We start from the raw sequence: 21,337 nt of genomic DNA on the forward strand, positions 1-21,337 counted from the left end.
TGTTTTGAAGCTCTTCAAACTATACTTACATGTTCATTTTACATGGTTACTGAGCTTTTCTAATATATTCCCTAGTACTTTGTATCCAAGTGAATATTGTCTTTTTCAAACTATTTGTTAGTTTTTTTCAAACTTTTAACTTTTTATTTTGTATTAGGGTATAGCCCATTAACAATGTTGTGGTAGTTTCAGCTGAACAGTGAAGGGACTCAGCCATACATATACATGTATCCGTTCTCCCCCAAAGCCTATATTTATTTTAAAGTTTTATTGGTTTAGTTTCGGTTTTCTGGAGTTTTAAAACCCCCTTGAGGAATTGCTCTTGGGACTTAGGGGATCCTCTACTTACTGGTGGCAGATACCCTCTCTGGCGCTAGATTGACTTGCAAGGGAGCCCTAGGCATTTGGAGTTAGTTGTAAGTAATACGGAGGGTTAGCAGTTGTCCCTTAGAAAGCGTGTTGGAGTGCGAGCATTAGCACATTGGAGAGACCACCTTTGAGTCAGTCGCTCTGTTTGTGTCACACAGTCTCAAATGCTTCAGAATATTGACAGAGTAAGCATTATTGATGTTTGTGGGGTGAACCAAAGTCCATGTCATCTTTTCATGTGAATCTCATCATCTGTATGTTTGATTTTTATTACTTCATACTATTGCCTTTTTTCTGGTTGCATGTTGGCATTGTAATTCCTGAGAGTTACTATTTTCCTTAAATAATAGATTTTTTTTCCCTAGCTTCTTCAAGGATTAGAATGAATGTCTGATCTTTTTCTGTTTCATAAATCAGTATTGTAGGGCATCTTTGTAGAAACTTGCCTTATGTTTACACCTTCATTTGGAAATAAGGACCACTTATCTACATTTAACTTTCAGCCTACTTTCTTTTCGTTAATCATCTATTTGACCCAAGTGTTTGACCTTTCCCCATTTTTATCAGTCCTGCCGGGTGATTGGGCAACTATTTAAGTATCATCATAGACAGTTTCCCTATCCTGTTAAAAATCTTTGTGCTTATATATCACAACATTACTTTGTGATTATAAACTCCTTTTAACTTGTCAAAGTCTTGCTTGAATTAAAGACTTGCTTAAATGCAAAATTTGGATTTTTACTTAACAGAAGTTGTTTTGCTGATTTACACTAAGATTTAATTCTAGTCAATATAACTGACTTTAATATGTTGTTGCTTTGAGGCTCACAGTCCAGGGCATGATTTCTCTTTTTGATCTTCTTAAGAATCCTCCTGCCCACACACATACACATAAAAATCAGTTTTGTTACTTTATGACTTCTACTTCATTACTCTGGAGACTTGTGCAGAATGTTCTTTCTTTGAAAAGAAAGCTCATTAAAAAATGAAGGGAGTTTAATATTTTCTTTTTAAGTGTATTTATAGTCATAGAGCAATTTGAAGCAGTAGGAACATTGACATTTTAATTCCGTTTTTTTGGCTACGCCACACAGCATGCAGGATTTTAGTTCACTGATCAGAGACTGAACTTGTGCCCCCGCAGTGGAAGTGTGGAGTCCCGACCACTGGACCACCAAGGAATTGCTAGTTTTTTCCTGTTAGTTTAGATCTTAGAGGATTGTTAAGCTGAATTCCTCAACTGATAAAAAGTGTTGATCTTGAACATAATTAAAGCAAACGTTTAGGTAAATTTTCCCATAGAGAAAAAATTTATTCTATTTGATGTGACATTTTGTGTAGATTTACTACTAAACAATAGAAATTAGGAAAACCATGTATACTTCGTTGATCTGAAGTAACATTTCTACCCTCTTTAATAATTCATCAACTTGTTGTGGAAGATATTTGCATATGCATATTATAAAACAATTTGATATAACCATAAAATAGACATTTAAAATTGTTTGTAGCATTGGTAACAATGATGTTAGTGTAATCTTCATCAGTTTGAAGTAGTGAATTAAACATTAACTGATCTGTACTTAACCTAAAGAAATGCTCCATGAGCTATTAAATTTTCCCGGATATATGAACAGCTGTAACAGTGTTAACACACTCTATGTAGTTTTTCTTCAGAATGAAAAGTAAATTTTTCTGATTAAAAAAAAAAAACCTGTAAAAGAACAGACAACCGTAAAAAAATTATAAAGGAATTAAATTCCAGTACCTCTTTTAATTTTAATATTTTGAAGAATTTTCTGTGTATAGACACACATATTATAGTTTATATACTTTTAGACTAGCTTTTCAGATTTTTATTTGCTTACTGCCTAGTTGAGAAATTGCCTAGGGATTCCAGATACCATGTTTAAATCTAAGATAGCCTTGATTTTAAGATTTACGACTACTTTTTGTACTGCTAAGAAAGAAGACACTGTCAGTTATAGCTGTAAGTTGCTGGCAACTGTCATGTGTCAATTTCAGGAGGTATTAAGATGTGTATCTATATCCTTCAAAAAGAAAATGTTATATATTCAGTGACCTTTTCTATCACTAAAGATCTATGATATTTTAAAAAAAAGCAGTAAGTGTGCAAATGTATTTTCTCTATTGTGAGTTCAATTTTGTAGTATTTTTTTTTTTACTAAAATAGTTTAATTAAAAAAAATGAGACAGCCACTATGGAGAACAGTATGGAGATTTCTTTAAAAACTAGTACCAAAGCTACCATATGACCCAGCAATCTCACTACTGAGCATATACCTTGTTGTTGTTGTTTAGTTGCTAAGTCGTGTCCGACTCTTTTGCGACCCCCTGATCTGTAGCCCACCAGGCTCCTATGTCCATGAGATTTTCTAGGCATGAATACTGGAGTGGGTTGCCATTTCCTTCTCCAATGCATGAAAGTGAAAAGTGAAAGTGAAGTCGCTCAGTCGTGTCCGACTCTTCGAGACCCCATGGACTGCAGCCTACCAGGCTCCTCCATCCATGGGATTTTCCAGGCAAGAGTACTGGAGTGGGGTGCCGTTGCCTTCTCCCACATACTCTGAGAAAACCACAATTTTAAAGGTCACATGTACCCCAGTGTTCATTGCAGCACCGTTTACAGTAGCTAGGGCGTGGAAGCAACCTAGATATCCACCAACAAGATGAATGGATAAAGAAGTTGTGGTACATGTATACAATGGAATATTAGTCAGACATAAAATCAGTTCTAGTGAAGTGGATAAATCTAGACCTTGTTATACAGAATGAAGTAGGTCAGAAAGAGAAAAACAAGTATCATGTATTAACATATACATGGAATGTAGAAAAATGGTACTAATGAACCTATTTGTAGGGCAGCAGTGGAGACGCAGACATAGAGAACAGATTTGTGGACACAGCGGGGGAAGGAGAGGGTGGGACGAATTGAGAGAGTAGCATGGAAACATAGAAATAACCATATGTATAATAGACAGCCAGTGGAAATTTGCTGTGTGATGCTGGGAGCTCAAATCAGGTGCTCTGTGAGAACGTAGAGGAGTGGATGGGCTGGGAGGTGGGAGGGGACATGTGTATACCTATGGCTGATTCACGTTGATGTACAGCACAAACCCACACAACATTGTAAAGCAATTACCTTCTAATTAAAAATAAATACTTTTTTTAAAAAAAAGAACAAAGCCTCATGAGGGAAAGTTGTCAGATGAGTAAATTTTGTGTGGGCCGTAATCAAAGGAAAAATTAGCCTGATTTATGATGTGTTCAGACTAAATGGCTTACCTTAAAATGAAATTGTTTTTAGGATTTTAAATCTTGCAGAAAACTTTTTTGAGTTAGGAATTATCTCAGTGTACATTTGGGAGGGCTTCGCTGGTGGCTCAGCGGGAAAGAATCCACCTACCAACACAGGAGATACAGGTTCGATCCCTGGGTCAGGAAGATCCCGTGGAGAAGGAAATGGCAACCCACCCCAGTATTCTTGCCTGAGAAATTGCATGGACAGAGGAACCTGGCAGGCTACAGTCCATGGGGTCACAAAGAGCTGGACACAACTAAACAACAACAACAACACATTTGAGAACAATGAGGGGCAGAGGGATTAAGTGACTTACCCAAGATCATGCAGGCCTTTGATTTGAACCCAGGCCTTTAATTCTTTTCAGAAGAGTCTTACTTGGGAAAACTTTTTAACTGACTTGGATCCTCTGATACGGGCTTCCTATTATTTCTTCATCAGTTTTGCATGCAAAGACAATTCATTTTGCCTATTATGGGATTTTTCCTCAATTATAATCAAGATTCATAAAGCTGTAAGTTTCAGTCTTAATCTTGGAGGTCACTTGATTAGTAGCTTGATTAGGCCAACTGTTTAATACATGAAAGGCGCAAATTACTTACAGCGATTTGTTATTTGTAAGAAGCTGGCTTTTTGAGTGAGTTTGTTAAAGAAAAATGCAGAAAATATTGAAGTAGTTTCTTAAAGTGTCTCTTGTAAGAAGAGGTCAGTAGCTTTCAATCTGTATGTATTTAGTCAATTGCTTTAAGGTATGCTTTTTTCTCCAGAACAGTTGAAGTTTAAATGTAAAGTACCACTTTGATGTGGTCTAAAGCTTATCTTCTGTAAATCTATTTATATATATATAAAGCAAGTGAAGTGATTTATGCCTTTCTCCTGCTTATTGAACTAAGACTATTGGACATTGATGGGGGAAAGAATTTGTTCAGTTTAAATTGGCAGGAATGGGGATATGTACTGTCCACGGTATAAAGAAACTCTAACAGAAAGGTCAAAAGTGTACTTTCTCATCCTTGCCTGTGGATTTTTACTTTGATGTAGTCCTTGTTGCGCAGCTTAGGTTTTATACAAGCACCCTGACTCATAGGACATGAAGGAAGTAGTCACGTTTGGCCCCATGAAACCACAAATTTTATTTTTTAAAAAATTGAGGGATTTCCCTAGGGGTCCAGTGGCTAAGACTCTGCACTCCCAATGCAGGGGGCCTGGGTTCGATCCCTGGTCAGGGAACTAGATCCAACATGCTGCAACTAAGAGTTCCATGCCACAGCTAAGACCTGGTGCAGCCACATAAATAATATTTTTTAAAAAGAAAGGAAGTTTGATAAAATGGAAACACAGACACTAAGGGTATGTATCTGTAAACCCAAAGAACTTCTCTGGGAATTTTATGTGGTGGACAGTGACATCCTGAGTTAAGGACAGATTGGGCTCTCCCATGCCAGTACCATCATCTCAAGAAGGATGAAGTACTTGAGAGTCACTCAGTAATGAAATGCAGCAGGGAGACAGTGGGAACCTTGTCCTAGACGGGAATGGAGGGAGTGAGGGAAAATCCTCTGGTGGGGTAATGGATTCATGGTTGTCGTTTGTATGCGGTTTGGGAACATGTACCTGTATTCTAGCACAGTGGACTGTAACATTTTTCTTAAATGAATGTTCTGTTTGAGCCTGCATTTTAAAGGTTGTCTGTGTTTTCATCAAAGAAGCCTTAGAAACGAAAACCCTTGGGGCAAACACAAATATGGAGATTTAGATCTACCAGAGCAGCAGTGTCTTGCATACTTGGAGTTCTCTTGTCTGTCTCCCTATTACAATCGCCTTTAGATCACAGGGTTTTTTTCCTTGATTTCATACTTTCCATACTTTTCAGTTCTCAGATCTTTCCTCTGTACAAAAGGGTCAATTGAAGTTGGAGTGTAATACCAAATTTCAACAGAAGATGTCGCTGTTTACCTTGGTTTGTTGTGCTCGTTGAAAGCTTCAGGTTTTATACACTTTGTTTTCTATTATGTGTTTGAAACTCTAGGTTTTAAGTTAGTTAGAATAAGAGGTGGAGATGAGAAGTGATATGCAAGGGTTTTTTGATATCGGAAGTCATACTTCTGTATCTTATATTAGTTTGCATCACTGTGTTCTGTTGGCCCATTTGTGTTTTTCAAAAATAATATTCCATCGAATATGGACATGTATATAGAAGCATTCAGGCACACCTTGTTTTATTGTGCTTCATTTTATAGTGCATTTTTAAAAATAAATTGAAGGTTTTTGGCAGTTCTGTGTCAAGCAAGTCTATTGAAGCCATTTTTCCAGCAACACTTTTGCACTCTTTGCATCTGTGAATTACATTTTGGTAATTCACGCAATAGTTCAAGTTTTCATTATTATTATATTTGTTATGGTGATCTGTGATTAGTGATCTTTGATGTTACCATTACAAAAAGATTAAGACTCACTGAAGGCTCCGATGATGTTTAGAATTTTTATTTATGTATATTTTGGGGGAAGTTGTACCATAGTTTCATGTTTTATTTTTAAAGAAACTGCTGATTTCCAGAGTGCCTGTACCATTCTACACTCACATAAAGTATAAATGGTCCAGTTTCTCTACATCCTCCACAGTGTTTGCTGTCACTATTTTATTTTCTTTTTAATTAAATTTTTATTGGAATGTAGTTGATTTACAATGTTGTGTTGGTTTCAGGTGTATGGCAGTGAGTCAGTTATACATACACGCATATGCATGCGTGCCTGCTAAGTTGCTTCAGTCATGTCTGACTCTTTGCAACCCTATGGACTGTAGCCCGCCAAGCTCCCTTGTCCATGGGATTCTCCAAGCAAGAATACTGGAGTGGGTTGCCACGCCCTCCGGGGGAAATTTCTGAACCTGCATCTAGACAAGATGGTAGACAACCAGGCGGGTTCTTTACCACTAGCATGACCTGGGAAGCCCCACATAGGCATATCTCCATTTTTTTTCAGTCTTTTCACATAGAGGCCATTATAGAGTATTGAGTGGAGTTCCCTGCACTACACACAGTAGGTCCTTATTATCTATTTTATCTATAGTAGCGTGCATATGTCAATCCTAATCTCCCCATGTATCCCTCTCCCCCCTTACCCCTGGTAACCCTAAGTTGTTTTCTACATCTTTGATTCTATTTCTGTTTTGTAAACAAGTTCATTTGTACCATTTTTTAAGATTCCACATATAAATGATAACATTTTGTAGCAATAAAGTAGTTTTAAATTAAGGAATGTACATTGTTTTTCAGACATAATGCTGTTTCACACTTCATAGACTACAGTACAGTGTAAACATAACTTTTATGTCCATTGGGAAACCAAAAAATGTGTGTGACTTACTTTATTGCGACATTCATGTTACCATGGTAGTCTGGAACCAAACCCAAAATATCTCTGAAGTATTCCTACATATAAAAGTAGAAAGTCTTCTTATCCCTTGTCACTGCTCAGAGGTAATTACAGTTATAAGCTTTTCAAAAATGCTGAACAAAAATGGCTTCATAGACAGCACAGTGCTCTACAACTTGGTGTTTTAGTTACTGTTTTTCATGACAGTATGTACAGATTGTCAGATTCTTTTTAATAGCTGCACAGTATTACACTGTGTGGATGAACTTAATTTAAATAATTCTGTTAATAGATATGTTGGTTGTCTCCAGTTTTTGTTGAGAATGTGAAAATATTCTGCGCTTTCTTCTGGTCTGCTTATGGCTTTATTTTTTATGTTTTGATTGTAACCCATCTGGAATTTATTTTTGTGTATGCTATGAGGTAGGGATTGTACATTATTTTTTTCCCAAATGGATTGCCAGTTGATGAAACACCATTTATTGAATAATTCATCTTTTTCTTATTGACTTGAAATAACCATCTTTATCATGTACTAAATCCTCATATATTTCTGGGTCTGTTTCTGGGCTCCATTCTGATCCTTGATCTCTTTGTCTATTACTGTGCTGGTCCAGCACCATTGTAATTGGCAGAACTTTGGTATGGTTTGCTCTCCAGTAGCGCAAGTCTAATCCCTTTCATTCACTGTTCTTTCACTAGTTTTCTGTCTTGAATCCAGCACAGCTGAATTACGATCATTATCACCACCAGCTAGAGTGGGTGTGGAGCATTCCTTTTTGAAACTCCTTTAATGGTTTCTACTAGATTCTGTGATAACAGAAAACTGGGAGCCTAAGAGGTATGCTTTAAAGGACTACTGATCAGACCTGATTTCCCAGACTGTGCTGAAGATGGCCTGGGCCTCAGCTAGATGTTTGAGGGAGATATCTTTGGAGTTGAGTGTGATATAGACCAGACTCTACAGTTTGATTGACTCATGGGAATGGTTCAGGGCCAGAACCAGACACCTGTCATGCTAATAAATTCTTTCATGGTTCAGAAATTCCTGAGACTGAAGATGGGAGGCTGCCGTAATACTGCCCACTCGAGAATGCGTGTGCCCCATTTTTGGGACTCTTCAAAGCATCAAATCAGTAATGGCCAATTAGAACTTCTTAATTTTTTGTCATTCATTTCTAGAAACATAATTCTTAATTATGTATCATAATTCTGTGACATGAGATAGCTAACTTCTTAAGTCTCCTAGTTCCCATTTGATAACTTGAAATGTGTGTGTATATATGGAAGGGTCTATATGTATCTTTATACCTTTGTTTTTAAAATTAGAACGACCAGTCAACAGGCGAGATAAAAGTAATTGGTGGAGATGATCTCTCAACTTTAACTGGAAAGGTATGTATCTTGTTGTTCTTTTTCTGGTTCTCTTAGGTGTAAGGTTAGGTTGTTTATTTGATGTTTTTCTCATTTCTTGAGGCAAGCTCATAGATAAACTTCCTCTTAGGGAAAGGTATGTATCTTGAGGGAGAAGGAAAGAACACTCCATACCAAGAGTCATACTGTGCTTTCAATCCATCACCAAGAGACAGTTTAGATAGTTGTTTATGTACTCAAACACAAGTTATTTAGCCCTTGGAAACAATCTAAGTTAGGCATCTAAGCTAGGTCATATAGCAAAGAGGCCACAGAATCCAACATTAAACTTCAAATCTCTTGTTGCCAAGTACTGTTGGTATGCTTCTGTGGGGATCTAATTTGGGATCCTTCAAAAGAATATATGAAGGGAAAAGCCTCCTTTTTAAAAATAGATCACATGTAGTTTCTTAAAAGATAAACAATATAATGTAGTGACTAAAAGTGTGGGTTCTGGAGCTGGAGAACTTCGATTCAATGCTTGACTCAGTGCTTCCTAACTGCGTGACCTTGGGTAGGTTCTTTAACTTCTCTGTCTCCCGTATGTATGGTGGGATGATTCTGGCAACCACCCCAGAGAGTTAAAAGGGTCAAGTGATAATAATCGTGTAGAACTCTTTCAGCAGTTTCTGGTAGTTCAAACACTTCAAATATGCTATTATTTTAAGGAATCGCAAAAAGAGTTTTAAATACATCAAAAATCTTCCAGTATAGACGTTTAGCTGAGATAATAGAGCTATTAAAATATTTGAATATTATTCTTCTGATACACTGAAATGATTTTTGAGTAACCAGTGATAAATGATGGAATGCTATGATTTATTTTTCAGCTGCCAGTTGTTTTATTTTAATTTTTTTTGCTGATAGACACAGTACCAAATATAAAGGCATAAACTTATAAAAGTTTCACAAGAATCCTGTGAGGTAGATATTATCATTCTCGTTTTATAGATCAAGAAACTTAAGACTCAGAAAGGTTGAAGGAGTTGTCCAAAGTCACTCTGCCAGCAGAGTGAAGGAAAGTTCAAGTGTTAGTTGCTCGGTCATGTCCGACTCTTTGCGACCCCATAGTCTGTCCATGGGATTCTGCAAGCAAGAACAGTGGAGTGGATTGCCATTCCCTTCTCCAGGAGATCTTCCCAACCGAGGGATTGAACCCAGGTCTCCTGCATTGCAGGCAGATTCTTTACCATCTGAGCCACCAGGGAAGCTGGCGAATGATAGAACTTGAATTTAAATTTAGGTCTATCTAGCTCCAAAGCTCTTTTATTCCTCTGGTTTTTAGATTTTAATGTTTATAGCTTACTTACATGACTGAGTATCTGTAAGGCAATTTTAAGATACGACACTTGTGTCAAATTCTATGGTCCCATATCAAGGTCATGGCAAACTAATGTTGTCTTCCTCAACATCTGTTGAAAACTTCAAAGGAGAAATTGTGATCTGTTGACTCTTCTCCCTTTCTGCCAGGCATATCCTCCTTCCCTTTCAGCATGCTTTGTCCATATTTAGAAGTCATTTGAAGCCCTTACTCCTAGAATCAGTTTTTAGTGCTGGAAGGGACCTAGCCTTCAAAGCTTTCTGATTCCATTTGACCTTGCCTTTCCCACCTAATGGCTGTTCCACTGCATAGCTCTGTGATCTTACAAGTTCTTTGCTTCTGAAATAACTTAGAGCAAGCTCATTTATTGTGGAAAAAAATCAAGATGCAGAAGCTGGGTGAAGTTATTTCTTAGTGGTGAGATTACAGATTATTTAGACTTTCTATTTCAATTTGTCTCTATGAGTAGTTTTCCCTTTTTTTCCAGTTAGTAGCTGAGAATATGGGCTTTGAACCCTGAAAACCTCTCTTCAAGTCTATCCACTTGACTATTTTTATAACTTTAAGCAAATCATTTGACCTCTGAGCCTCATTTTTTTTTTCATTTATTAAGTAAAGAGGTAGCTATTTGATATAAAATAAACTCTCAATAATGGTAGCAATTCTCATTCTTTTATTTTTTAAACAGTAATGATACCATACTCTGGATACTATAATTTTGTGTGGCAAATATTTAATCTCTCTAGACTTTGATTTGTGTAAACTGTCTCATAGTACTAAAAGTCTTTGATTATGATTTAGACAAGCATTTGCAGCTACTTAGTATTAGAGCCAAGACTAGACTCCAGTTTCTCTGTCTCATAATTCAATGCTGTTTTCAAACTATAACTCCATCCCATGGTTCTGATTGCCACATCAGTGAGCCAGAGTTACTGATAGGAAAATATTATCCTTCAGATGTGCTAGCTGGGCTAGGAAAAATGCTGAGAAAACCACATGGTGGGTAGTGAAACAATTATTGGTTCATTAATTGATTGCAGTTGGCCCTTGAACAACATGGGTTTGAACTGTGTGAGTCCACTCATGTGCATTTTTTTTTCATCAATCCATACTACACTACTACACAATCTGTAGTTGGTTGAATCTGTGAATATGGAGGAACTGTGGATATGGAGGGCCGACTGTACAAGTATACATGGTTTTCAAGTGTGTGGAAGGTTGGTGTCCCTCACCTCCTTGTCGTTCAAGGGTCAACTGTGTATTCAGTTTTCCTAAAGATTTAGGTTACAGTATCTTTTGAGAAGAGAGAAATTAGTTGTTATATGATGAAGAGAGTATTGTATATGAGCTATTGTAATAATATAATGCACATTATAAAATACATGCAGTTATAAAATTATAGATTAAATAAGATGAGGTTTAAAAAATTTCTAATGTTTCTTTCAAACCTCCATTGATAACCACTGACTTAGAAAAGTATAGAGAACATCATACCTGATGCTATAGGTATGTGACAGAAATGAGAACTACAAATAAATAATATAACATGAATCTTCTTATGACTGATTATAATCAGTATGTGAAATGCTACCTCATTCTCAAGAATAGATAGGACTCTTCTCTACCTTAGACAGTTAAGGCAGTATTTCCTCTAAGGGTTCTTTCAGCTATAAAATTCTTGAGAGGTAGAAATTGAGATAAGAGTTTATGGTAACAGGAAGCTTTGGTATCTTTTTTTAGTTTAGTCCAAGAATATGAGCACATGCAGGTCAATTTCAGCCTACCAAGAAAATGGGGGTTTTAGTAGGATTCCATATGGTAAGTTAAATGCATGATTTTGGAGTTACTGTACAAATTATAGTTTTTGAATGTTAAGAGTTAGAATACACATTAGTGTATTTCTACATGGGAAACTGAGGCCCAGAGAAATTTTTCAACTTGCCCAAGGTTATTCTGTTTAAGTAATGGAAACTCTTTTAAAAAATTGAATGTATGGGTCAAATTTTATTTTAAAAATTCCATTGCAGTGAAAATTTTATATTAAAGAGTTCCAAATCTCAACAGATGGCCCATTTGTTTAAATCAGGGTTTGATAAAGTAGGTTAAAACAAGAATTTGGAGAAATCCTTAGAGTTTGTTATGATGTGACTTAAACTATAATTGGAAACACTGTCTGATTCACTGTACTGATTTTCATTTCTCTTTTTCTTCCAGAATGTCTTGATTGTTGAAGTAAGTTTGACATATTTTTAATTTGGTGTTTATGATTTTCTAACTTGGTATACGCAGTCCTAAAGGTAACCTAGGGAAAGAAATTCCTTTTCATCAGTTTTAGTGATGGGCTTGTGTTATAGGGAATGAGATTGTTTGTAAGAAGTATTTAGTCATTTATTTTTAAGTTAAATTGGACAGTGGAAACATGGTATATATTTTACCCCTCTCTTTTTGGCTTGGAATTTAAAAATTTCTTTTAAAGTTATATATATCATTCCCATCCATGTTTTTATGCTTCTGTTGCTTATATATAATCATATACACAGCATATCTTTCGATAATTTACATGTGAAAGTCACTCAGTTGTGTCCGACTCTTTGTGACCCCATGGACTGTACAGTCTATGAAATTCTCCAGGCCAGAATACTGGATTGGGTAACCTTTACCTTCTCCAGGGGATCTTCTCGACCCAGGGATCGAACCCAGGTCTCCCACATTGCAGGCGGATTCTTTACCAACTGAGCTATGACGGAAGCCCATAGTCTCTATATGTTCTCTCTTGCAACTTATTATTCTCACTCAGAATTGGTTTTGAGGTTATTCATGTTGAGACATATAGAGTTACTTGACCTTAAAATCCATCATAACATTGCAGTGTATGAATCAACCTATTTGTTGCCCTACAAATAGGGAGTTTGCTTCCAATTTTTCCTACTTCCACAGGATTACTAAGAGCATCCTTTTGCGATGTCCCGTGTGCATGTGTTTGAGTTTCCTTTGGTTGCAGGCACTTAGAAGTGGGATGACTTGGCTGTAGAATTTGTACACTTTCAATTTGACTGTTACTGCCAAATGACTCATCAAAGTACTATATAGAAAGAATTCTCACTCTTACGTGAAATGGTGTAAGGCCTAAGAGCAGCACGTGCTCAGTAGCTCAGGCATGTCCGACTCTGCAGCCCCATGGACAGAGGAGCCTGGCGGGCTACAGTCCATGGGGATTCTCCTGGCAAGAATACTGGAGTGGGTTGCCATTTCTTTCTCCAGGGGATCTTCCCGACCCAGGGGTCGAACCCAGGCCTCCCGCATTACAGGCGGATTCTTTACCATCTGAGCTACCAGTAACCCCTAATTCATTTTTTTATTGTTATCAGGTTTCTTAGATTTTAGCTTATAGATTAAAAAAATAAATAAACAAGTAAGACTCTTTCCAAAGGGTTTGTGTACATGAGTATCCCTGGGAACTGGTTGCTTTTTTAAAATGCAGATTCACTAATTCCACTTCAGATGGATTCACTTTGTCTAGGGTAATGCCAATTAAGAAATTACTACAAACTAAGCAGCTTAAAACAGCACACATTTATTATCTCAGGGTTCGGGGATCAGGAGCCTGAGTTCAGGGTAGCTGAGTCCTCTGCCCCAGGTCTCATCAGGCTGAATCAAGGCTGGGACTCTGATCTTACCTGTGGTTCATGGTACTGTGGTATTCTCTTCCAAATTCATTCCCATCGATGGCACAACCGAGTTCCTGTCGTTGCAAGACTGGGAGCCCCATTTTCTTGCTAGGCTGTCCTCATGTCCTGGCACATGGCCCTCTCACATGGCAGCTGACTTCTTTAAAACCAGCCGAATCTCTCTCCAGGCTGCTCCAGCCATTTTGTGTAACACAACCTAATGACTACTCCATCATTTCACAAGTCCTGCTCACACTCAGGGAGCAGGGAATTATTCTTGATGTGTCCACTAGGAGGCGGGAGTCACAGTCTGTCTACCGCAGCCCAGAAATCTGTATTTTTCACAAATCCCCAGCCCTGGTGTTTCTGATGACTTACAGCTTCATTTTGTGAGCACTGCTTTAGACCATCTGTAGAGAATATTTTCACTGAAGAACATTAGGGTTATGGTTGAAGAAATATTTTCCCAATTAGAGATGGGTTTCTTTTGAATAATGTCCTACTTTTGACTAAATAGCTAAAATTCACTTTCATGTAAAGTCATTCTATATGGTAAAATCTTAATATTTTGGATACTTTTTTTTAGTCTTTAATTACTTGGCTGTACCTGGTCTTAGTGGTGGCATGCGGCATCTTAAGTTGCGGCATGCAGGATCTAGTTCCCTCACCAGGGATGGAACCCGGGCCCCTGGATTGGGAATGTGGAGTCTTAGCCACTGGACCACCAGGGAAGTCCCTTGAATACTTTTAAGATGATATCAAACAGTGTTTCTCAGTGTGGTCTTTTAATCACCTGCGTCTAAGAGTTGGAAGGAGAGCATCCTCATCTTGAATTTATGAAAAAATATCTAATCTCTTATAATGAAGGGCAGCACTACAACTCTCTAATAAAATATGTGTGTACATACTTGCATATATATTTAAACTAGCTGTCATTGACCTCTTGGTGCCTATAAAATCCAGCCCTGAGGACTGGCATTCCTACTGCTTGCTGAGAGCCAACTGATTTTCAGATTCCAGAATATCTCAGTATGAATTGTGAGAATAACTGCACTGAAAAAAATGGCATTATTCCAGTTATACATGGGATTTTGTTTTTTTGGTGTGTGTTTGTATAATGACTGAATTTAAAGCTGTGATGGTTTTATTTGCCATTTAAATATCTTTTCTTTGTTTTTAAAGGACATAATTGACACTGGGAAGACAATGCAAACTTTGCTTTCCTTGGTCAAGAAGCATAAACCAAAGATGGTCAAGGTTGCGAGGTATGTATATAACATTTTGACATAAGCTACTTCATTTGAAAAAAGAGTGCTTGCTTCTTTGTAAGGGTAAATTTTCTCAACTCTGTTTTATCTTCAAAAAGTAATATAATCTCAAATAGGATTCAGTAAACGTTCTTATAAATCATTCGTCACGTTTTAAAGACTTTCATTGCAGTTGCCTTGTTGTCTTATGTTATTAATGTTTGGTTTTTCAACAATATAATAATGATACCAACTTGTCCAGGGTAGCATGGCAGAGGATTTGGGGCCACTTAGCAAAATTGAGACCAAGGATCCTAAAGACAAGTTAGAAGGTGGTAGGAAAGGGTAGGCCCTGAAGCTCCTTAACTCCTGCAACTGATTGATGGAGTGGTCCTGTGTATGGCATCTTGTTTTGTGACTACATTGAAAGTGGACAGTGCCTGCTTCCTTTCTTCTGAATCAGCCTCACCTCCTGGTCCTACCTATGCTGTCTGGCTTTTGCTTTATTCTGCCTGTGTTTATTTTATCCCTAATTATGGTTTCATCACCCACCCTCCCCCCCGACAACTCTGAGATCAGTTGTTAGTCCCACTTCGAGGATGGGGGTAGCAAGGCATAGGGAATTGTCCAAAAAGCACAGAGCTGGATCACTGTAAGGGTGAGATTTGAACCTAGAAACCTGGCTGAGTTTATGCTGTACTATTTTAAGTGTTTTGTCGACTGACATTCCTGTGTGGATTTTTTTTTCCTTATTCTTTTTTTAATTTGACCAATCTGCAATTTTTATGTAGGGGTCAGATAGTGATCTGCCTTTTTTCCCCTAAATGATTACCTGGTTTTTATAAACCTCTCTTAATGGAGCAAAGTATTTGTTGAACATATTTGAATCAGAGTAAGCCTTCCACTGAGTCATATGTCTGCAGTTTGTCCTTTGGGGCTTTTCTGATAGCTGGTGCAAATTTATCATCAGAATTTGGGACAGGCATGATGAAAGTGTAGAAATGATGCATTCTAGTGCTCTAAGCAATTTCCTGTAAACCAATCAGTGCACTTGCTTATTTCTCTACGTGCTTTTAGGGTTTTAAATGTCAACCTACCATGGTATGTACTTCTCTAGATATTCTTTTGTGCCTCTTTCCTGGAATATGCTGAGAAACTGAGAAAGACTGCCTCATGAGAGAGGTATTTCCTGTTGCTGGAGGTGTGAAGTATTCAAAGAATACCTAGGTCATTTCTTAGTGATGGACTTGACCCAAGTCAGTTGTTTTTCAACCTTTTTTTTTCTTAATCTCTTCCTTGCCATTACATTTTAACATCACAGATATATTGTGCATTTGTTTGTGTAGTGTATGTGTATCTGTGCTTTATGCATAAAGAGAGGAAACATAAAGCTTATTGTTTTTATTCAGAGCAGGGTTAAGAATGACTAGAAAGCTTTTTAACTTCAAAGTTAAAGTGAAATTAAAAAACTATTAACTGAGAGGCATGTCAAATGCTGCAGCCACTTTGGGAAACAGTTTGGCAGTTTCTTAAGAAACTAAACCTAAAAAAAAAAAAAAAAAGAAAAGAAACTAAACCTGTATCTGCCATACAGCTCCCAACAGCTGTACACTGGGCTTTTTTCCCAGAGAAATGCGAACTTGCATCCACACAAAAACCCATGTATGGATGTTCATGGCAGCTGCATTTGTAATAGCCCCAAACTGGAAAGAACGAAAATGTCCTTTGGTAGGTGACTGGTTAAACTGTGGTCCACCCTACCATGGAATCCTACTCAGCCCTAAAAAGGAACAAGCTACCAATCCACACAATGACTTGGAGGAGGATCAAGGGACTATTCAATAAAAGCCAACCTTAAAAAAGGTACATACTGTATATTTCCATTTATACAACCTCTTAAAGTGACAAAGTGATAGAAATGGAGAACAGATTAGTGTTTGCCAAGGGTTAGGAGGTGATGTTTAGAGGTGACTATAAATAAAGAGGTAGCAAGAGAAAGCCATGTGTGATGGAAAGTTCTGTATCCTGATTGTGGTGGTGGTTACAGGAATCCACACATGTCATACAATTGCCTAGAACTACATATATATAAATATGAGCAGGTAAAGCTGGTGAAATCTGGACAAGGTCAGTCCACCAATGTCCATGTCCTGGTTGTGGTAATGTGCTACATTATATGAATTGTTCATTGGAGGAAACTGGAGAAAGGACTCAGGCACCCTCCCTGTGCATTTTTTGGTAACTTCCAATTATTTCATTCAGATCCAAAGGAACATAAGGTGCTGAGTTCCCCTGAGCTCTTAGTACAGCTTGCACGGAGTTTAATGATACCTTTTTCTGGAATGTTCCTGAATGAGTTCGGGTAGATAGAAGGGGTTTTGCTGTGATCGATTTGTTATTTTCTTTCTAAATGAAAACCGAGTCCAAGTGTCTCCTCTCATTACTGCAAGGAGAATCACGAAGGACTTACTAGACTATGATCTCTTGGAGGCTAAGGCTTAGGCTAGTGCTTCTCAACTTAGACTGCACATTGTAATCACATGAGAGTTTTTCTTTAATAATTATTAATTTATTTATTTGGCCGCCCCAGGTCCTAGCCATGGCACTCGGGATCCTTGATCCCCAGCTGCAGCATGTGGAATCATGAGTTGTAGCATTGTGAACTCCCAGCTCTGATGCATAGGATCCAGTTCCCTGACCAGAGATCAAACCCGGACACCCTGTATTTGGAGCAGGAAGTCCCAGCCATTGAACCACCAAGGAAGTCCCTCACCTGAAAACTTAAAAGTCCCTTCCCCTGAGCTTCAGATATAATTGGTGAGGGGTATGACTTGGGTATCTGAGTTCTGTTACATATTTTTTAAGGTGCCCAGTTGATTCAATGTGTAGGTCCTTTCCAGCCCTTTTAATATACTTATCTCTGAAGGTGTGAAACCTTGAGTTTTATTGGGAGTGTCCTTATCGTATGTAAAGACTTTCAAAGCACCATTACAGGTTTTTTTTTAACAGCTGAAAAAATTCTGCAGGCAGCATTTGAGTTATGAAATTAGCTTTTGTAGAGTTGCTGCATCCTACCAGCAGTTTCTGCCCTCCAAAGTAAATACCAACTCCTTTAGTGTGGTAGTTTTTTTTTGTTTTTTTTTTTTTTTTTGCTAAAGTGCCTCTTTGTAAGCCACTTATTTGTGGCTTAGGGATTGTTTTCTGTGGATTTGGGACTAAGAGCCTTTATCTTATCTTTGCTCATTGGCATTCCCCACCCATTCATCCTCCCAATGAGCTGCCCTTTGATGGGCATGTGGGTAGTCAGGGGGCAGCTCTCAGAACAGTCCCTTCTGTCCCAGGTGGAGATCAGTCAAGGGCCCCATCTGTAGTGGGAACTCATTGCTGCCCCTGCCCAGGGAGCCCTGTGATGTTGCTGTCCATTTCACAGTCTTTCTTTGAGTTTGTGAAAAATGACCATAGCATGCTAAACGGCAGATGAAACCATGTTGCAGAACACACATGTTCTCTTCTGTAATGCCCTCTGGTGTCTCCATGTGTCACATGTCACATTTTATAATTAACAGCTTGCTGGTGAAAAGGACCCCTCGAAGTGTTGGATATAGACCAGACTGTAAGTGAATTACTTTTCGTCAATCATTTAACCATCTTTAACCCAAACAAGTTTTATGTGAAATGGTTTAGAGTTACTTTAGAGAATGTTTACACATATTAGATTTGAAAGTGATGTTTTCTCTATCTGAATGATGAATTATGGTTCTTTTTAGTTGTTGGATTTGAAATTCCAGACAAGTTTGTTGTGGGATATGCTCTTGACTATAATGAATACTTCAGGGACTTGAATGTAAGTAATGCTTCTTTTCTTCACTCTCAGTTTTCAGAACCCATATAAAAAGTTACAAAAGGGAAGACTTGTTTTCTCCTTCCAGCACCTCATAATTCGAACAGACTGATGGTTCCCATTAGTCACATAAAGCTGTAGTCAAGTACAGACGTCCTAGAGCTGGAACTTGGCCAGGCGAGGGTGACACTTCTTGCTGGCTCAACAGTTGAACAGCTTTAATATACAATAACCGTCCCATTATTATTTCAGATGATGGACGTGGTCATAAGAAAGAAAGGAACTAGTTTCAGTCTCTTAAGTCACTCTCCTTCAAATACCCACCTCCTCCTCTGGAGGCAGGAATCTGGAGAATGCATTTGTGAGCATGGGTGAGGAAGATGGGGAAGGCACACAGACCTCTGTTGGTTTCACTAAAACCCCCGCAGCATAATACTATTCATAGAAGACATGCCAAATATTGTTCTTGCCTTTCAACTTCAGATACTTTTCTAATGTAAATTTCTCAATTTTTATTTTATAGCATGTGTGTGTCATTAGCGAAACTGGAAAAGCAAAATACAAAGCCTAAGATGAGAGTTCGAGTTGAGTTTGGAAATACCTGGTGTCCCATTGAAATCACCAGTGACATGATCCGATGTTCTCGTTCTGTGGCCAGCTGCTTAGTAGAGCTTATTGCATGTATCTCCTAAGAATTTGATCTGTTTTGTATTTTAGAAATGTCAGTTGCTGCATTCCCGAACTCTTCATTTGCACTATGAGCCTAAAGACTATCAGTTCCCTTTGGGTAGATTGTTGTTTGACTTGTGAATGAAGTATCTCTTAAACCACACCACTATTGACTGAAAATATGGAAATTGTATCTGTAAGAAACATTTAAAGAGAAGAATATATTAGTTTTTTAATTGGTATTTTAATTTTTATATATTCAGGAAAGAACAGAAGTGATTGAATATTGTTAACTATACCACTGTGTGTTTAGAAAAGTAGCAAACAGTCAGTTTCGTATCCATGACAGCACTTAGAGGTATTGTTATGTCAGAGAAACCGTATGTCCTGGAACTTTTTTAGTAGGTTTCAGTAGTATTAACTATATTTTCTTGCTTGTTCAGATTATTTCTGGTGAATCTTTGTCAACAGTTCCTTTTCAGTACAGGTCAGTAAGTTCCAAAAACCTACCACTTTTTCAATTCTTCAGTGTAAAAATCCTTCAAATAAAAGCTGTCTCTTTAAAGGAAATTATGCATACCTGTCATTTCTCTACAAATTAACCTAGTTTAGTTTTCCGTTGGCTACCTTTTCCTTGTCTGTTAAATTTTAGTAGATAGCTTAATTGTAATCTTTACCAAACACAGCAAATAATGATTATCTATTAAAATGGGTTGGTAGAGCTAGACCTTCTTCAGAGGCCTTAGATTTTAGACACATAGTATATAGTTTATTCTATTTTCCTATGCTAAAATAACACGGCTCAGGGAATTCTCTGGTGGTCTAGTGGTTAGGACTCTGCACTTCCACTGCCAAGGGCCCAAGTTTGATCCCTGGTCATGGAAGAAAGATCCCACAAGCAGAGGGGCAACCAAAAATAAAATAATATAAAATAACTTGGCTCTCTCTTTTGTAACTCTGTTAAATTGTTTCAGTCACAACTTCACCTTCACTTCCATAGTTTTTCAAACATAGACTGCTACCTTCTTTGGGTAGAGAATACTCTATTGACTAAAGAATAACAACAAAACCTTTTGTTTTCTGGGAGCAGGAAGGTAAGTTTTAAGCCAAAACTCTTCATTGCTTCTCTGTTCCAGGTAAGGTATGAACTAGCAACCTTGTATGCCATCCAGCTATATTTGTGCCTTAAAAAGTTTTCTGTAATTCCCCACAGGGAACTTTGAATGATAATGAATAATAATGTGTTATAGTCCTAGAACTTCCTAGTTTGCAAAATATTTTCACTTTTGTTATCTCATTTGATCTTTGTGACCTGTGCGTCTGAGGTACGTGTTACCCTGTGAGTATAGCATCAAAGATCAGGGAGAGGATGACTCCCGAGTCCTCTCCTCACTGCGTCCACCCCACCAGGTGTCCCAGGCCACCCTACTCACCACTGCATCCTTCCTCCCACTGCAGACCTGCCTCACCCTCCTCTTTCCAGTTGCACTTGCCACCTTCTCTGTATTAGTTGCTAAATCGAGTCTGACTCTTTGGGACCCCATGGACTGTAGCCCACCAGGCTTCTCTGACCATGGGATTTTCCAGGCAAGAATACTGGAGTGGGTTACCATTTCCTTCTCCAGGGATCTTCCTTACCCAAGGATCAAACCCATGTCTCTTACATCTCCTGCAATGGCAGGCGGGTTCTTTACCATCTGAACCATCAGGGAAGCCCACCACCTTCTCTCATGTTGAACCATATGAAGTTACCATTTGTGTAGGTCTAAATAGTTGACCTATTGGCAATTTTGAGTGACATAACCTATTAACATGAGGTATAATTTACATTTGTATTTGTTGCTCACTGTTTGTCTCTTTCATGTCTTCTAGAATGTAGGCTCCAAAGGAGGGCAAGAATTTTTTCATTTTATTCAAACATAGAGCGAAGAGACGAGAGAAGGATAAGGGGGAGGAGATTCAGAGGTTCAAACTACTATGTATAAAATAAAGGAGGCCAAGAATTTTTGTCTGTCACTGAGGTATACCTAGTGCTTCACAAATAGGAGCAGAATAGCTAAGAGTTCTGGGTTAGACTGACCGTTCCTTATTAGCTATGTGATGAGTTACTTA

The 21,337-nt window shown here is 37.9% G+C and overlaps 1 protein-coding gene across 3 annotated transcripts in view; it reads left to right on the top strand.

The window, feature by feature from the left end:
* Positions 1 to 19,795, top strand: part of HPRT1 (hypoxanthine phosphoribosyltransferase 1) — a 31,412-nt gene extending 11,617 nt beyond the window's left edge. For 2 of the 3 annotated variants that reach the window (XM_043895519.1, XM_043895517.1), the window contains exons 4-9: positions 8,396 to 8,461; positions 12,015 to 12,032; positions 14,651 to 14,733; positions 18,282 to 18,328; positions 18,483 to 18,559; positions 19,080 to 19,795. In XM_043895519.1, coding sequence (XP_043751454.1) covers positions 8,396 to 8,461; positions 12,015 to 12,032; positions 14,651 to 14,733; positions 18,282 to 18,328; positions 18,483 to 18,559; positions 19,080 to 19,127 — 339 coding nt within the window. In that variant the 3' untranslated portion in view covers positions 19,128 to 19,795. The remainder of the gene's footprint in view (positions 1 to 8,395; positions 8,462 to 12,014; positions 12,033 to 14,650; positions 14,734 to 18,281; positions 18,329 to 18,482; positions 18,560 to 19,079) is intronic. The other variant, XM_043895518.1, reaches the window with a different exon arrangement.
* The last annotated feature ends 1,542 nt before the right edge of the window (positions 19,796 to 21,337 follow it).

This window comes from Cervus elaphus, chromosome X (genome assembly GCF_910594005.1).
Source record: "Cervus elaphus chromosome X, mCerEla1.1, whole genome shotgun sequence".
NCBI classification, from domain to species: Eukaryota; Metazoa; Chordata; class Mammalia; order Artiodactyla; family Cervidae; genus Cervus; species Cervus elaphus.